General features: G+C 41.6%; 1 protein-coding gene across 1 annotated transcript in view; it reads right to left on the bottom strand.

The window, feature by feature from the left end:
* The window catches only part of MAP3K5 (mitogen-activated protein kinase kinase kinase 5), a 215,670-nt gene that overhangs the window by 64,071 nt on the left and 131,862 nt on the right, over positions 1-19,737 (bottom strand). The window contains exons 12-14 of the mRNA XM_047770111.1: positions 13,256-13,305; positions 10,702-10,797; positions 5,781-5,862 (exon numbers count right to left, since the gene is read on the bottom strand). Of these exons, the coding sequence (XP_047626067.1) occupies positions 5,781-5,862; positions 10,702-10,797; positions 13,256-13,305 (228 nt within the window). The remainder of the gene's footprint in view (positions 1-5,780; positions 5,863-10,701; positions 10,798-13,255; positions 13,306-19,737) is intronic.

The raw sequence follows: 19,737 nt of genomic DNA, 5'->3' as shown, positions 1-19,737 counted from the left end.
GGAAACCTTCTTCTACAAAGAGTAGCATCAGAACTTTTAAAAGGGGAGTCACAGGATAAGATCTGCATGAGTGATCTCTCCAATGGTGGCAGGGAAGAGTAATGATTGCAGGAGAGCGATCAGGCCACGTGATGGGGGAGTGACAGAATGAAATGAAGGGGCTGGAGGGAATGCTGCGTGTGAGGCTGGAGCAGGGGTTTCTCTGAGGTGTCTGGCTTGGATAACTGTGCAGGTGCCCTTGCTCTTACTGAAGAGATGAAAGGCTGGGAGAACAAAAATAGGGACCACAGCTGATCAGTATAAGAACTCCTACAGTTAACTGTCATCAATCGTTCAATGATTTCAATATGTTTATTAATGCATTAAATTATTTAAGATAGGGGTTCATAGCCCTTCCATTTCAAAATATAGCCTTGAGTCAAAACACATGGCCTTGAATCAAGATTCTCTCTTTTTAAAAACAGAAAAGTCCTCTGAAAGTGGTATTGAGCTACATTTTAAAAACCTTGCACGGTTCATACTAATCTTGAAAATTTTTTTAAATGTAAGCTAGGAAAGGATATTTAAGATCTTCTTGTTCAATTTTCACTTAAGGACTTCTATTGGCTTAGGCTAGCAGGAGTAAGAATTTTGTCCAAAGTTATAAAACTGGTTATTGGCAAAGTCAGAATCAGAACTCAAGGCCCCTGTCCCCAGCGAAGGGGTCTCCCTAGAATCAGGTATGACCGGTGGGAGGAGGGTTTTGACTGTGACCTGAAGAAAGAAGGTCATCCCTCCCACAACTGTACTGCTTCAAAGAAACCTTAGTATTCAAATTAGAAAGAAAAGCAAACCTGGACTTGGGCTTTGAATAAGATTTTCAACCACCGGGAAGTCTAAAGATTAGCTTCAAATTTGTGGCTTATGGAACCACATTAATAGTTAATGTTTGCCAAATGTTGACACCACCCCAAGTGAGGTTGAAAACATTAAAAAGCGTCTGACCTTCTGACATTTTAATTTGGTTTGGGGCCAAGGTACCCAAAGGCTTCAGTTAGGAATAATTGAAACAATTTAAATTTTATCTCAAACAGAGGTAAAGATCAGAAAATAATTATTCAGTACACAAATCGTAATCACCAAAGTAATTCTTTTTGTTTATACTGTAAAGGATGAGAAAAGGATGAATTATTATTATTATTATTATTATTATTAATTTTAGGGCTGCTAGTCTGGCAAATGGAAGTTCTCAGGCTAGGGACCGAATCAGAGCTACAGCTGCCGGCCTACACCACAGCCACAGCAATGTCAGATCCGAGCCAAGTCTGTGACCTCTACCACGGCTCACGGCAACGCTGGATCCTTAACCCACTGAGCGGGGCCAGGGATCAAACCCTCATCCTCATGGACACTAGTCGGGTTCATAACCCACTGAGCCACAATGGGAACTCTGAGGAGGAGTTATTTTTGGTATGTCATTCATAGGCTGAAATTTGAGCTCAGGATGTGGTAATGAAATTAAGGAACTCATTTTAATCAAATCTTTAGAATACCTAAAAATTTTAGTTGAGAATGTTGAAAATATCTAAGAAATGTAATCAAGGGTATAATGGAGTTATCATCAATTATGCAAAATCATAAATTTAGGCTATTTCATAAGCCATATTGTGCTGGTGCTCTGGCTCTGACGGGCTCTTCTGTGAGAGGGAGAGCCAGGATGGACATCTCCATCTTCAGAGACCAGGGCATCACTGTATCCATTCATTCGCACTAACAGAACACCCAAGACACAACATCAGCAATATCACTAGCTGTGACAGAATGGCAAACTAAGCCAATATACTCAAAGAATCAAGCATGCTTGAATTCACTGTTATAAACTATACAGCCCACTGGGAATACTGTAGAATCCATGTCATAGATTATAAATTATTCTGATAGAATGCAAAGGACAGAAGTGAAAGAGTTCTCCTCCAGCATTAAGAAACCCAACTGATATCCATGAGGACTCAGGTTCGATCCCTGGCCTTGCTGAGTGAGTTAAAGATCTGGCCTTGCTGTGAGCTATGGTGTAGGTTGCACATGTGGTTCAGATCTGGTATGGCCGTGGCTGTGGTGTAGGCGGGCAGCTCCAGCTCCTCTCTGACCCCTAGCCTGGGAACCTCCATATGCTGTGGGTGTGGCCCTAAAAAGACCAAAAAAAAAAAAAAGTGTTCTTCTAACATTAAAGGAAGAGTACCCATGCACTTTCTTTCTTTTTTTTTTTTATACATTTAAAAAAAATTTTTTGGTCTTTTTGTCTTTTCTAGGACTGCTCCCTCGGCATATGGAGGTTCCCAGGCTAGGGGTTGAATCGGAGCTGTAGCCGCTGGCCTATGCCAGAGCCACAGTAACGCGGGATCCGAGCCGTTTCTTCGACCTACACCACAGCTCACAGCAACGCCAGATCCTTAACCCACTGAGCAAGGTCAGGGACCGAACCCGCAACCTCATGGTTCCTAGTCAGATTCGTTAATCACTGAGCCACCACGGGAACTCCAACCCATGCACTTTCTTGAGAAGTGTGAGTTAGGAGCCCTTTAATGAATCAGAGAGCAAGCACTATGATTATCATCATCACCAGACCATCTAAAACCCTGCAGATTTTCCTAAGAAGAAACCTGAGCATTTCTCTCCTCATCTGGCTGTGTGTGTTCTGAGCACTTGCAGGAAAATTATCTGATCAGGAAGAGCGTCTCGCAAAGCCTGCCCCATTTACCACCACCACGTACGAACCAGAAGCTCCTGAACTTGGAGCTTCCTGACAGCGCTCTGAAAAGTGACCTATCCACCCTTTTCACATCTAGGAGACTGAGTCTTAGAAGACTCAGCTGGCCAGATTTACCACCAATTCGAAGGCAATTAAAGTGGTGTTATCCTATGGATGCATCCAGTTAAAGGAGTTTCTAGAGCAGAGCCTCTGCCCTGTGGATTCAATCAGTTATGAAGACCACGCTGTCTAACACTGCCACCTTAGTGTGGCTGTGCCCTGTGTATTTTTGGTTATGATGGATTTAGTTTTTCAAAGAAGGGTATGAAATAAAGGATAGATATCGCTGGTTTTTAAAAAAGATCTGGCTGGAGTTCCTGTCGTGGCTCAGTGGTTCGTGAATCCCACTAGGAACCATGAGATTGCCGATTTGATCCCTGGCCTCTATCAGTGGGTTAAGGATTCGGCGTTGCCATGAGCTGTGGTGTAGGTCGCAGACGTGGCTCAGATCCCGAGTTGTTGTGGCTCTGGCGTAGGCCGGTGGCTACAGTCCGATTCAACCTCTAGCCTGGGAACCTCCACATGCCGCAGGTGCGGCCATAGAAAAGGCAAAAAGACAAAAAAACAAAACAAAACAAAACAAAAAAACAACAAAAAACCCCAGCAATTTATGATGTTGTAAAAGGATTTTATGGATTTTTCCAGTCTATCCATTTTATACTTTGTTACTAAAGGAAGTATTTCATTTTCATTGTCTTTGTTAACTTTTCCTCTGGCAGTTGCTACGTATAAAGTGATTCTAAATTTAACCCAAATAAAAACAGAGATAATGAGGTGTAGTCAAAAGAGCACCGGTGTAGAAATCTAGAGATTTGGTTCCTAACATAATCACTGAAATAAGAAAATACAACACTGGAAAACATAAAGCATAGACAAATAAGAAGTACTGTTGCAGTTCCCATTGTGGCACAAGAGAAATGAACCCGACTAGGATCCATGATGATGCAGGTCTGATTCCTGGCCTCGCTTAGTGCATTAAGGATCCAGTGTTGCTGTGAGCTGTGGTGTACATCACAGATGTAGCTCAGATCCCGAGTTGCTGTGGTTTTGGTGCAGCCCAGCAGCTGCAGCTCTGACTTTACCCCCTAGCCTGGGAACTTCCATATGCCACAGGTGTAGCCCTTAAAAAAAAAGAAAGAAAGAAAAAGAAAAAAGGAAGTATTGCCTATTACTCCTGTATACAGCAAGCTAGTGCATAGGGAAGTTGTTTTTTTGTTTTTTTTTTTTCCAAATTAGGTTTATCTTTTTATAAATAACTTTAATGAAAGAGCCTTGGGCTTACCTAAGAGTATCAAAGCTGTACAATGGCTAGATAATTATAGAACTTAACTATAGATAGAGTTAACAATTGGTTATTACATATATATTTTGTCTTTTTAGGTCCTCGCCTGGGGCATGTGAAAGTTCCCAGGCTAGAGGTCCATTTGGAGCTGCAGCTGCAGGCTTACACCACAGCCCACAGCCATGCAGGATCCAGGCTGTGTCTGCTACCTAAACCACAGCTCGTGGCAACCCAGATCCTTAGCCCACCGAGCAAGGCCAGGGATCAAGCCCGCTTCCTCATGGATACTGGTCTAGTTCATTACCGTGAGCCACAACAAGAACTCCCTGGTTATTTTATTTAAATTCTCCCTTGACTGGAACCCTACCACTTTAAGGATTATGTAAAATTTAGTGTAGGAGGTAACATTATCAAAGTGTCTAATTCATAAGTATACCAGTCAGGTTGGTGCTCTAGTTTCTTCGATTTCACTTTAACATTAGAAATGTAATTTTCAGAATTGCTTGGATTCAGCATTCGGTCCCAAATCATACACAGGAAGGGCCTGGAGAAAACGGAGGACTGGACCATGCTTGGGGAAGTGTCATCCTTTAGACACTGAAGATGCCCAGGTGGGAGTCAGCACTCTGGAAACTCTCCAGCACTGGTCCTCACTGCACTAGGATGCTCTTCTACACACAGGAGACAGACCGGACGGAGAAAATGGACATGGTCGAAAAACAGGTGTCTGCAGGGTATTATGCCCAGGAGGAGTAAGTAAAAGGCCTGTGGTTGAGAGGAACAGCACGGGGCTGATTGCAACTGTCTCCTCTCTTTCTTCTGCTCATCTTCTATTGTTCAGGCTCTCTGCGTATGCATACGAATGAGGACCACAGACAGCTCTGTCATTCAGAACTTGCACTGAATATTACCTGTCTGAGTTGCAACATATCTCAGAGAAGAATAAAAAATGTGTGAGGGTACTGTGGCCCCTGCCTTGAGGGTAATCCATGTTCTCAAAGATAAAGCCTAGTTACTCACTATCAAATAAGACACTAAAACTCAGTATTCTTGGGAGTTCCCATTGTGGCTCAGCGGAAATGAATCTCACTAGCATCCACAAGGAGCTCCATCCCTGGCCTTGCTCAGTGGGTTGAGCATCTGGCATTGCCATGAGCTGTGGTGTAGGCCGCAGATGCAGCTTGGATCTGGAGTTGCTGTGGTTGTGGCGTAGGCCAGCAGCTGCAGCTCCCATTTGATCCCTAGCCTGGGAACCTCCATACGCCTTGGGTGCGGCCCTAAAACGAAAGACAGGAAAAAACCAACTCTATTCTTGACTAAGTGTTCACCAATGTTTGCTTTTCAGCTCTTTTTAACCAAAGGAATTCTAGAAGTTGTGTTTTGTTTGTCTTTTTTTTTTTTTTTTTTTTTGGCCATGCCCTAGGCATGTGGAAGTTTCCAGGCCAGGGATGGGACTTGCAGTTGCAGCCTATACCGCAGCTGTGACAACGCAGGATCCTTAACCCGCTGCTGCTACATGAGCACTTTCTAGAAGTTGCTTTTAACATTAAAGGAAAGCTTACAGACTCTGGCTGAGCCATCTGCCCCTCCCTGCTACTCATATCAAAACACACACACCACTTTCCCTCAATAAAGCTTTCAACAGATCGTTTTTGAAAAGTCAGCCACAGAGAAACTTAGGAAAATGAACACACAAACTAAAGTCATTACCTCGAGGGAGTCACTTTCACAATCTCCTTCCTCTGTATTTCTCCCCTTCTCTTCAGTAATGGTGTTCACCATTTCAAAAAACCTACAATAAAAATTGGTATGTTGTCACTCATTCTGCAAAAAATATTAAATAGAAGCAAGCATGCTTCAAAGTAATTTCAGAGCCAAAAGTGGGAGCCAAAAGAGTCAATCGATAAAAGTCAGGCGATAAACACAGTATCAACATCAGTGCAAAAATATGATTTTTCAAAAAGAAGACACGGGTTGGTAGGATTTGACAGAAGCTTCTGACTTAATGCCTTACTTCAAGTAATACTATTGACGTGATAATGTTAGTTGTAGAATTAGAACAGTAAGGCCAGACATTTCACATAGAAATGTGAAGACTGTGGACTGGTACAGCAAACCAAGATTGCCGGAATCTGCATAATTGGGGCCAGCTCCTCACCTCCCTGAGTCTCTCTCTTTAATTACAAGCGGGGAAAATGCATATTTCTCCCAAAGGATGCTGTGAAGATGACCTGAGGTAAAACTTGTAAACTGGGGCTCAGCACAGGGCACTCGACAAATATTAGCTGTTACTGTTTTGCTGCTGTTGACATTATCTTACATGGGATATGACAAAACTACCTCTCTTCTGGAACAGTGTCTCCAAATTCTGAGCTGACTCTTTGACACAATGTTTGCCACTACATTTGATCTCAGTTACGAATCTTCTGTCTGAGCACCTCAATATCATATATGTGGCCTGGCCACAGACCAAAATATGGTCTGTGAAATACGTATGTGAATCAGGAATGGCTAGCTTATATGTTTGTGACAGAAGTCACCTCTCTCTCTCTCTCTCTTTTTTTTTTGTCTTTTTGCCTTTTCTAGGGCTGCTCCCTCGGCATATGGAGGTTCCCAGGCTAGGGGTCAGAGAGGAGCTGGAGCTGCCCGCCTACACCACAGCCACAGCAATGCCCGATCCTTAACCCACTGAGCAAGGTTGTGGGATCGAACCCACAACCTCATGGTTCCTAGTTGGATTCGTTAACCACTGAGCCACGACGAGAACTCCACCACCTCTCTTTTAGTAACAAATTATTCTTGTAATTCTTTTTCCCCTGAAGACTATTTCAGAGCCAAAAACCAAAAACCAAACCAAAACAAAAGATGGCAAGAAACAGACTTTCCCTCTGCAACACTAGCTGTGCCTAACCATTTAGAGAGGATGCTAATGGCTTCTAGTCCAAACGTGAAGGGAGGCACTGTGAACAGGGGTTGATGATCAATCTCAGGTCATGCTGTGCATGGCCAGCCCAGGGGAAGAGCAGGTTACTGTGCGACAAGATAAGTTTACCACCTACAACTCAGGATCTTCTTTTTATCTCTGTACCTATGAAATAACAGAAAATAATTCTACTGGTCTCTGCCCCCAGGTCCTGGGGCACAGAGCTGCTAAAACCCTTGTAATTTTCTAAGCATAACACCACTAGGAGCATCTCCTGTTCTAATATTTATCTTAGACACCATCTCGATGCAAGGTTCTTAAAACCTTTGTAAATTCCTAAGTGATGACAGAACCAGGAGCATCTTTTGTTCTAACGAGGTGGCTCTGGGTGGGGCTCCTGGATGGGGGAGCTGTTCACAAGAAAGACCAAGCCAAGCTTAGAAGCTTTGAATTTTCAACCTCATCCCTCATCCTCCAGAGAGGAGAGGGGGGCTAGAAATGGAGTAAGTCACTGATCATGCCTACATGAGGGAGCCTCCATAAAATCCCAGCAGTAGGGGATTCAGACAGCATCCAAGTTGATGGACACGTCCATACAGAGAGGGTGACATACCCCAACTCCCCAGGAAGAGAAGCTATGTGCTCAGGACCCTCTCAGACTTTACCCTATGTATCTTTTTTTTTTTTTTTGTCTTTTTGCCTTTTCTAGGGCCGCTCCCGTGGCATATGGAGATTCCCAGGCTAGGGGTCTAATAGGAGCCATAGCCACCAGCCTATGCCACAGACACAGCAATACGGGATCCGAGCCGCGTCTGCAACCTACACCACAGCTCATGGCAACACTGGATCCTTAACCCACTGAGCAAGGCCAGGGATCGAACCCACAACCTCATGGTTCCTAGTCGGATTCGTTAATTACTGAACCATGATGGGAACTCCACCCTACGTATCTTTTCATCTGGACGTTTATCTGTATTCTTTTTATCATTTATTTATATATATACATTTTTTTTCTACTGTACAGCATGGTGACCCAGTTACAGTTACATGTATACATTCTTTTTTTTTCACATTACATGTTCCACTGTAAGTGACTAGACAGAGTTCCCAGTGCTACACAGCAGGATCCCATTGCTAATCCATCCCAAAGGCAACATTCTTTATCATATCTTTTAATAAACTTGCATACATAAGTAACTATTCACCTGAGTTCTGTGAGCCTTTCTAGCAAATTAAATCCAAGTAGGAGGTCATTCTGATCTATAGCCAGTATGTCTAAAGCACAGGTGATAACCTGGGCTGGTGACTGGCATCTGAAGTCGGGGGAAGAAACAGTCTTAGGGCACTGAACCCTTAACCTGTGTGTTCTGACTCTATCTCCAGGTTCAAATGCAGGTGTCAGAGAGAACTGCTTGTTATGGGGGAAAACCTCCACACATCTGGTGACCAGAAATGTCAGAAATGAAGTGTTTTATGTGGAGGAATAAAGGAGACACACAGAAAGAAGCATGGTGGGAAGAACTGGGTTTTTCCCTAATAGGAAGGAAAAAACCGAGTTTTTTTTTTATATAGTACCTCTTTTCATCCATCCATCCATCCATCCATCCATCCATCCAAACATCTATCTATCCATCCTTCCATTCAGCAAATACTCATCTAGTGCCTACTAGAATCAAGAATTGTTGTGGCCTTTGGGAATATGACAAAGAACAAAATAGACAAAAGTCCATTGTGGAGCTGGGAGCCTCTCTATGGAGTTTGCATATGATGCCTAATTCCTAACTCTTCCTTTCTCTCTAGATACTTCTTAGAAGTTAAGAACAAGGGGAAAACAAACAAACCTGATCAGAATGAGAGCTCTACTGAAGATTACATATCTTGATAGTTAGAGAAAAAAGCAAGTTCAACCAAAAGGAAGATGAAAGATCCAAATAAATTCTAGTTTCAAATACGGACTCTAAGATCTGGAGTAAAGACTTCAGCTACTCACACAAAATGTTTCAACATGAACGTCTCTCAGCAGAACATAACACTTCTGGAGTTCCCATCGTGGCACAGTGGTTAACGAATCCGACTAGGAACCATGAGGTTGTGGGTTCGGTCCCTGCCCTTGCTCAGTGAGTTAACGACCCGGCGTTGCCTTGAGCTGTGGTGTAGGTTGCAGGCGCGGCTCGGATCCCCGCGTTGCTGTGGCTCTGGCGTAGGCCAGGGGCTACAGCTCCGATTTGACCCCTAGTCTGGGAACCTCCATATGCCGAGAGAGCGGCCCAAAGAAATAGCAAAAAGAAAAAAAGAATATAACACTTCTAGTGGGACAGGAGGACAGTGTAATTTTTAGATGCTTGGATTCTGGAGTCACATAAGCCTGGTTCAAATCCCAAATTTTATGCTTTTTGCTATATCAGATTATAGGCTAGTTAAACTCCCTAAGATTCAACCTTTTCAAAATCTCCTTTCAACAAAAATATTAATATTACCTACCTAATAGACTTTATTTGAAGTTTAAAATAGGTATTAGGTCTGGAGTCAGCACTCCATAAAACTTAACTATAATTATCACTGAAACAAGTGAATAGCTTTGAGAATTTAAATGTAACTAAAAGTATACTATACATGCACTAGGAATTCTTTCTTATTTCCAAGTCTTTTTTACTACATGTTTTACAACAATAAGGATAAAAATTTAGCCAAGAATTGTAAATTAAACATACACATTTTTTGGTACCAGGATAAAAATGATGGTATATTGTAGCTAGTGTGTCAATCAATCATTATAATGGGGTCAAATAGTGATTATTTGAAGAACAATCCCCAGCAAAATTTTAAGTCCAAGCTGGCTTTTACCTGCACTTTGGTGCCTAAACTGTCACTCACCTTCATAGGTCCCCTTAATTAGTCACTTGTGTTCTAAGGAACCATGAAGTATGTAGTTATTAGCCCAAGAGAAATATACCCAGGGAGGTTAACACAAACATACACTGCAGTCCATGGATTTTTTTTTTTGATTATTTTTTATTGGTGTAGATCAGATCACTGGCTCTTTTTTTTTAGGGCCATACCTGTGGCAAATGGAGGTTCCCGGCCTAGGGGCTGAACGGGAGCTGTAGCTGCTGGCCTACAACACAGCCACAGCAATGTCTCATCCTTAAACCACTGAGCAAGGCCAGGGATTGAACCCACATCGAACTCTCATGGATGCTAGTCAGATTTCTTTCTGCTGAGCCATGACAGGAACTCCAGATCACTGTCCCTTGACTCAGTTTGTTCCTCCAGCAGAATATCAAATATAATTAGTCTAGGGTAGGGCTCATGCACTTTCTAAAGCCCACCAGTTGATTCTAATATGATCCAGATTTAGGAATGCTATTGTAGATGATGGTGAGATTACTCAAAAGACTTCGAGTTTGGAAAATTTGGTAATCACGTAGTAAATGAGCACTTTAAAAATGAGACATAACACTTGGTAATTATTTGGTAAATTTGATTAGCATTTTGTCTGTGGAAGAATAAATCATGACTAAGAAAAAGGCTGATTTATTAAAGACAGGCCCCCAAATTCTCTGTTAAGCCACATAATTATAAAACATCAACCCAAATGAAATATTTATATAAGCACATGGCCATGGATTCTTTATAGGAACCACATGCTCACTCACTAATTAAAAATAATCTTCAGGTAAGAACACATAAACAATGACTAATACGTACTTTTTACAGTGAAGTTCTGTACAGAAATAGATTTGGAAATCGTCGGAATTGTGAAGCACATAAAGAAAACAGCACCGTTCTTCAAATTTGGAAATACTGAAACAAACAAAAAAAGATTTATTCACAGTAATCTCAATACTTCCATGGAATGAAAAATAAATACTTTTTTGTATTCAGTCCCAATTATGATATCAATGTTGTTTGTACCAAAAAGTTGTAAGTGGCACCTGAAAAAGTGACATTCCCTTTACCACAATACTAAGATTATTTCATATTCTGAGAACTGTCCTCCTACTTGTATCTGCAGATAAGGATGCTCCTGGGTGTTGTTAGTACATGAGCTATGTGTCCTACCACTCAGCATGAAGAAGGGGTCTGGCCTGCATGGGGAAGGGGTCTGGCCCACATGGGGAAGGGGTCTGGCCTGCATGGGGAAGGGGTCTTGCCTATTGGAGCATTCGACTGTGTGCTGGGAGGAAAAGCATAAATATCAGCTGGCTGACTGACCGCGGTGATTCTGGTCCTATGAGATCTGTCAAACTATAAAACGCTTCCAAGACTAGGAGGGCGATGTGTGGAGCCAGTAAAAGGACCTCATCAGTTGCAGAGATTTTAGAGCAGTGAAGAAATGTGAAACAGCACTTGCTTTGGACTCGGCAAGTTGTTTACTTTACAGCAATTGAAACGATTTGGGGTTTGCCAGTCAGGCCTTGCTCTTTCATGCCAAGGGTTGGCAAGTATTTTCTGTAACGAGCCAGAGAGTAAATACATCAAGCTTTGCAGGTCAAGCTACTCAGTTTTGCTGTGGGAGCAGCCTTGGACAATACACAAATGAAAGACATGGCTGAGTTCCAATAAAACTTTATTTACAAAACCAGGCAGCCAACCATATCAGGCCTGTGGGCTGCTTGTAGTTCACCAAACCCTATTTTATGCCTTTGATTTGTAACGCACATTATTTGACTTTTTAAAGAAATTCTATCCATCATTTAAGGCCTAGCTTAGACCTTACCCTCTCTCCCTTTGCTACTTCTCTGCAACAGAAAGACTTCCTCTTGCTCCTCTGGTCTTTGAACATACTTCCACTACTCTCACACTGTACTGTCATTAGCTGTAAATGTCTGTTGCCCTGCTGCTTTGGGAATGCTTCGAGAGCAGAGTTCATGTCTTAGTCATCTTTGTATCCTTAGCAGAATAGGACTCGACATTTGACACCTAGCTGGTGCTCACTAAATGCCGGTTGACTGAGCCGAGCAAGTCCGAAGTTGATGCAAGCAAGCCCAGCTGCTGACAGCTTGATTTTCTTCTACAGTTTGTCATCTATTTATAGAGGAGGAAGCCAAGAAAAGTTAGCTTTCTTTGAAGTCGCACACTGGAACTCAAGTTTCCCAACATATAAACCAGCAGTAGCCCCATGTAAGCCTTCCATGTTTATGCCGCCAGTCACAACAAAGGTGATGGAGTGATTCTGTACCTCATTAAACAAAACTGACTCATCAGAAAATAGATATGATAAAGTGAAATTTATATTTCCCATGCTTTCCTAGATGGGTTGTTTAAAATTGCAGCAACAAATAATGAGTGTCTGGCTAAGGATTAGTTTAAAAAATTAAACATTAAGAGAGTAATGCTTTACTTGAGAAGGCATGGATTGGAAAGTGCTATAATGAGTCAGTCTGGCATGTTTCTGTTCACATCATTCATGAGGTAACAGGTGGTTTTACCAGGCAAACTCTAATTATCGGTGACTCAGACAGCTCGACCAGTTCATGCGCCAACAACACCAATTACTATGATGCCAAAAGCAATAGCATATTGCAAAACTTGCCTTCAGAAATCTGGTTTTTCTCATTTCTATTATATGGGACAAACAATAGTAAACACCGCTAACTTGGTTTGAAATTTGCAAGAGTTGGTTTCTTATCAGCTTCTATAGAATAAGCATTTAAGCACTTAAGCAGTGGCTCTTGATTCTGAAAACATTTCATTTCTAAATTCCAGGAATCAGCACTACGATGGCAGTGTCCGAACTGACTGAAGGGAGCCACCATAACCTTAAGATCACTTCATTAATGCTGACTTCAGAAAAAGTTGTTAAAAAATGAATTCCCATAATCTTTCCACATGAATATTAGCCATAGAAATCAATCTGGTAGATGGTATGTATGCTGTAGATCCATCTATGGAGAGATTAGTTCCTTGTATATCAAAAGACCAGAAAAGCCATCCTGCGACATAATCCAACAGCAGAAAGGACCCCGCACAGCTCACTTTTACCTTCACCTCGACTCTGGCCCATACCTCACATTTGTCCCGCAGTCACCATATTATAAGTAGGTGACAAATACAGAGTCACTTCAACTAACAGTGAAGGCTTTGTTGAACATCTTTTCGTAACGGCGAAAGTGAGGCTAAAGAAGGCTGAGCATCTTCATCAAGAGAAGGATTCTCGAAGTTCTTTGCATTTTTAAATCATGACTACAAGTCCTACCCCAAACATTCATATTCTAGAAAAATATCTTCTAAGTAAACAAAATGTGCCAAGGAAACTTACCTCACTCCCCTGACAGAAGAAGCACTAAAATTCCACTCATGTATACCTTTCTGGAACACAGGGGAAGAATAACAACAACAAAAGTTGAGTTATCCAAAGGAAAATAACATAACGATAATTTTGTTTTATTACTCTTTAATAACATACACAGAGCAATTTTTCCTAGTGCATAATTCTTCATAGACAAACTATCCGATGGAAACTCTGTAATTCATTCTTAAGCCACAAGGGTGATGTTTACTTAATTTCTGTACTTCAGTAAAACAGCTTCCAAGAGAACCTAGGAGAATGCGTCTCATTAAATTCTAAGACTTAATTTTAGCAGATGAACCTAATACCTCTTGTGCCTTGATTTTCAAAGTAAAAACTCCAGTGATCAAGATAATTCACTTATTAGAATTGAGCGATACTTCTGTTCCCAGAAAGAAGAACACGAATTTGAATAAAATCTCTGCAAGGTTTTAAGGATAATTACTTCTGAATTATCTTTAGTTACATTTTTGAACTAATGTGGTGGTTCTATTCCTTCAGAAAATAGTACAGCCAGTATGTATACAGTGTTTATCATAGCCACAATGTGTTGTTACCTAATTTACGCAAAATTCAATACACTGTTAAAGTTTAAACATAAAAATTTCAATTAGCATATGATAAACATGGGTGATTTGCAGGATCAAGATGGGAAAAAAATGTGGGAAGTTATTTCTTGAGTTTATTACTAAAGCTAAATCAAAATTAATATTAAACCCATGTGTCTTTAAATTAATGATGAGATACATGGCATTCCCTATAAAGATACGTCTGACAGCAGTACAGAATTAATAACATCAATATTTTTAGAAAAATAAAGGAGTTGATACATGCATTTAAGTTTAGTAAGTACTGTACTGTAGTCAATTCAGATTGCAGTTCAATTCTGTAAATGCAAAACAGCCAGGAAAACGAGCTCTTACCCACCCACTTAAAATACTACCAGAGGCTGAGGTCTTGGCTGGGCTAGTGAAGTGGATACCAAAGCGTGTGGCTCTGAGGTGGCCCAGAACTCTCTTTTTGGCCAAAGCAATTCAAAACGCCACAATTTATATCCACGGCACCTAGTTCTTTGCTAGGACCATGCAACTTAAAAATAGATCCTTTCCAACCTGAAGTAGATGTACTAAAAAAAAAACTACTTTCAAGGCACATCAGCCAGGTCATGGGGATGTAACCTGAATTAACAAAGAGCAAGCACTGCCATGAAGCTCAGGGAGGGACGAGACCACAGAAAGGTACTCCTGGCATGCAGCCTTCTTAACCAGTGTACAGAGGGACTTAAATTAAAACAGCAGCCTGCAGCTTCAGCTAGTAATTTGGAAAGTTGCTTCTAAATCCTGTTGGCCTCAGGTGACCTTCTAAAAATATGTGACCCAAGAGCTGCAGCTGTTACCTGCAGGATCCTTGCACACAATGCAGCCTTATCCTCAGAGCCTGCAGCCAAGCTGCTTTCTAAGGGGTTGAGTGTGGAATCCATGGGGCAGTGTGCAGACCTGCCACGGAAGACAGCAACTGACAACACTCACAAGACAGCCCTGGTACAATCTATCTTCCATCAGTCCTGTTCTGGGAGCCGCCAAGGAGAGATTTCCCAGATTGATGGAGCTGGGTTTGTAGGAAAGGAGTAGAGCATTTCCAGAATGTTAGGTTCCCGGAAGGTTGCGAGTGCTGCCAGAGAATGTTCCATTTCAGTGGTGTTACAGCCTGAGATGGAATGATCCGGATTGAGTCCTCTTCCCCACCTCCCTTGCTACTGGGACTCACCACACAGAGGTGCTAGTGAGCTACAAAGCCAGCAGGTAAGATAAAAAGTCTAGGCCAGCCTGAGAATCAGCGGAAAAGGGCAGAGGCAGAGCTGGAGTGATAATCAGCCCCAACAAGTCCCAAAGCAACACTCAACCTAATCCAATCAGCACAAGCGCCATTTTCTTGGAACTGGTTAGCCTCACATCTGGCGCCCAGGCTGCAGCAGGAGTGAAGACAAGGAGTTAATACTGAGCTAAGGTGGCAGGAATTATGCTGTGGCAGACACTGCTGGTTCCCCAGGCAACAGCCATTCTCCTTCTTCACTAAGAAAAAATGAATTCTTTCAGGTTCAGGTGGCAATGTTGAGGGATGGTGACATTGATTTGTCTTAAATCGGCCATGGTAAGCCCATTTCTTCAATTGCCAAGCTAGCGACTGGCTTAGGCATGGACACATGATGCAACTTTTGGTGCTAGGGAAAGGCCCTGTCCTTTGGATGCTGTCCGTGTGAAGTGATGCTTAGAGCTGCTCTTTAAGACCAGGAAGTTGAAAAACAAGAGCACCTAGACAAGCCAACTCAGAATCCTAACACTGTGACGCCCCTGAAACTAGCCCATGAATGACCCATCTCTGAAGGTGTAATATGAGAGAGCATTTCCTTATTATTTAAGCCACTTTTAGCTGGGAGTTTTGTAGCTAAAATCTTCCTTGATGAATAAGAGCATCATAAAATCAAAACGGAAAATCTGGGGGAAACATATTCCCCTGATAAATTTCCTGGATCTTCTCTGAGCGGCCACTGGCTGGAGCCGGAGGCGGGGCAGGGTTGGCCCTTAGTCCTTTACTCGGGATCCTGTGGCCAAGACTGGGGGTGCTTAGATTCAAACCTCAAGGGAGAGGAATTCTAAATATCAACGCTATAAAATATCTTGCAAAAAACTTCTCTCTTCCTCCTCGATCTAGATTTTTCTTTCATGTGCACATGCAGATGTTCTTCAAACTCTTTTATCCATTGAACAAAGGGAGAACTGTTAAAGGACTAAGATTTCAATTAATTTGCCCCTGACCGTAGAGTAACTCCTCAAGTTTTCCTGAAATCTTGAGACTTAGTACAATCTTCAAGCTCTGAAAGTTGCTAGGTAAAGTATATAAAAGCTCATATAAAGGTTCATCCCACATCTTAGAATGAAAATACTGAGTGAAGAAATAATGTGATAAACAAAAAGCAATACTCTGTTGTTTTAAAGGAAAAAAATTTAAACGTTCTATGAACAAAAAAAATCAACTTCCTGTTTAATGTTAAGACCTATTGAACCTGTTGTTTACCTGTTATTTGATTATAGTTATTACCGTTGCTCTAAACTAATAAAACAATCACAACATTATCTTTATTGCTTGTCCTCATTCTAATTATATCGCTTCTATTTTTAAAAATAGGGAAAATGGCAGTGGTACTGAATACACTATGGGTACAACTAGGGTTTGCAAAGAAATTGACATAAATTTACAATGGGAATGGATTGAGTTAAGAAAGCTTAATTTTTAATTATTTATTTATTTTTTTTTTTTAGGGCCACAACTGTAGCATATGGAAGTTCCCGGGTTAGGGACTGAATCGGAGCTGCAGCTGCTGGCCCACACCAGAGCCAAAGCTTGTGGCAATGCCGGATCTTTAACCTACTGAGAGAGGCTGGGGATCAAACCTCGAACCCACATCCTCACAAACACTCTATTGGGTTCTTAACCTGCTGAGCCACAACAGGAACTCCCAATAAAGCTTAAACTGTTGAACAAGGAATATTTTTACACTAAAGGTAATTGGCGGTGGGGACAATGCAGATTTAATACTTCTTGATCATAAGATGGTAAAAAAGCAGAACAATTTGCAGCCTAAATCTATACCTCTTCTTAATGCACTAATTTATATATCCTAATATATTTATTTCTTAACATAATATAAAAATTATCTCTGCAATTATCACAAAGCATAAGAGAATCAACATAAGGCTAACAGTGTTAAACACAGAACCCCCAGAAAAAGAAAAATAATGACAACTAGCTGGAAATAGTACTCATTTTCCAAAAATTTCTGGCTTACTTTCTGTTCCTTTTCTGTCTTCCAAATAACTTCTGGCTCTCCACTCATTCTCGGGGCCTGCCTTGCTAATCGCTAATTCCTTTAGCCCCATTCTGTTTCCAAGTGTCCTTGGATAACCTTGCTCTTTCCCATCAAGCTTTTGAAAAATCTCCTTTCCCAGATAATAATGTTCATGTCCCTAACCTCTCTTAGTTTTTATAGTTTCAACTGGATGACTACCCTACTTCTGCCTGTGAGAACAGGTAGGCATATACTTTAATGTAAATGAAACACTAGTTACTTTAAAACAATGTTAACAGGATGTACATAGATAGTTATGTTAGTTATCATCAGTTTCATCTCTGGACAATACCACTTGGAGTCATGCCACCTTGCTGGCTGTAGGCTGGAGGTTCCAAGGATCCCCTCCTTGGGTTTGATTAATCTGCTACAAAAGCTCACAGAACTCAGAGAAAACATTACTTACTAGATGACCAGGATACTATATACAGATAGATCTCAGGTAAAGAGCTGGCTGGAAGAGACGCCTAGCTCAAGGGAGGGAAACGCCTTGGAGCTTCCATGCTGTCTCAGGTGGACCACCCTTTCCAAATTTCCAAGTGTTCACCAACCTGGATGCTCTCTGAATCCTGTCCTTTTGGGGTTTTATAGAGGCTTCATTGCACAGGCACATTTGATTAAATCACTGCCCAGTGGTCAATGATTCAGCCTCCTGCCCAGCTCCTCTCTCTGGGGCATGGGAATGAAAGTGCCAATTCTCTAATCACCTGGCTGGCTCATCATCTCATTAACATAACAGAAGACACCTTAAGGCTCTCAGGACTTAGGAAATTCCAAGGGTTTTTTAGGAACTCTGCCCCAAATGGAGACTAAGATCAAATATCTATTTCTCACTATAAATTGCAGTATCACCATTCCCTAATGCAGCACGAACAACCTCCCAAATAATTGGTGCCATGCCATCTAAAGAGATGAGCCGGGTTAAATTCTGGTGTTTCAATGTGAGGGCTTAGTCCATATGCTTACCGCCTCAACTTTATTCCTGTCGTGGTTGTTACTGTTGTTACCATATATGGAGCACTTATTATATGCCAGGCTCTGTGCCATAGGCTCTACCTACATTATTTTGTTTAACTTTCAAAACAACCTTTTGAGGTGGATATTACTATTATCCCATTCCACAGATGACAACACCACAGATTGGAGAAGCCTTATTTCCCCAGGACAGTGATAGGATTTGAGCCCACGTCTGTTGACTCAAAGACATTTCAAAAAATTGACAATGACATTTTAAAAACCTGCAACCCCCTACCCTCAAATATACTTCCTGATTCCCTTTACTGCTTTATTTCTCCCTTTTCACCACTTAATATACTCACGTATTTAGTTATTTGTTTACTGTCTGTCTCCTTTAGTAGAAAGTAATGGTCAAGAGGGCAGGAGTTTGGATTATTTTGTACACATCTTTTTCTCTCCTGCCTAACACAGAGTTAGCACTCCTTAAATATCTGTTTAGTGCATGGATGATGCTTAAAGAAAATTATAAGGGTCTTCTGGAAAATAATTACCAAAAAATCCCCCGCAAAACTACATTGCACAAGACTTTGCTCAATTTGGTGGTTTATCCTATGGACTGGAATTAGGTCTTGAAGAGATTCTATTTTTTTTTTTAAATAGTAGGATGATTTGTACACACTTTAAAACCGCTGAAATATAGAGGGGTAAAGGGTTACCCGAGTGATGGCTCTGAGTAGAAATAAGAGCATTTAAGATTCCTTTGAAAACTGGTGGCAGCACAGCCCACCTCATCTGGTGCCCAGCACAGGAGCCAGTGGCTAATCTGAAATGTAGCAGCTATACAGTTAATCAAACAGCGAGAAACAATGATAACTCTAATCATACCAGTGGAGGACTAGAAATAGCGATATTCTGACAGGTTTTCTGGAACTAAGATATGCATCTTTTTTTCTTTTTTGGCTGCACCCGAGGCATATGGAAGTTCCATGGGCCAGGAACTGAATCCAAGGTGCAGCTGAGATGTTCACCGCAGCTTTGGCAGCTTGGAATCCTTAACCCACTGCGTCGGGCCAGGGAGTGAACTGGAGCCTCCGCAGAGACAAGCTGGATCATTAATCCACTGTACTACAGTGGAAACTCCCTAAGAGATGCATCTTTTAAATCATATATATATATATATAGTCTCTTTGTCTTTTTAGGGCAGCACTTGCGAAATATGGAGGTTTTTAGGCTAGAGGTCAAGGCAGAGCTGTAGCTGCTGGCCCATGCCACAGCCACAGCAACACGGGATCTGAGCCGTGTCTGTGACCTACACCACAGCTCACGGCAAAACTGGATCCTTAACCCACTGAGTGAGGCCAGGGATTGAACCCACGTCCTCATGGATGCTAGTCGAGTTCCTTTACCACTGAGCCATGGTGGGAACTCCCTAAATCATATATTTAAAGTTATCAGGTCTTTGGCACATAATCTATAGCATAAATTCATGAAACAGAGAAAATAGTCCCATTTGAGTGCCCTTTGGATGGCTAGGTCATCTATAATAAAAATCCAAACAGCTGGATTATATTTTATTAAATGGGTGAAA

Source organism: Phacochoerus africanus, chromosome 2 (assembly GCF_016906955.1).
Source record: "Phacochoerus africanus isolate WHEZ1 chromosome 2, ROS_Pafr_v1, whole genome shotgun sequence".
NCBI lineage: Eukaryota > Metazoa > Chordata > Mammalia > Artiodactyla > Suidae > Phacochoerus > Phacochoerus africanus.
This window is presented reverse-complemented; position numbering and strand designations above follow the sequence as displayed.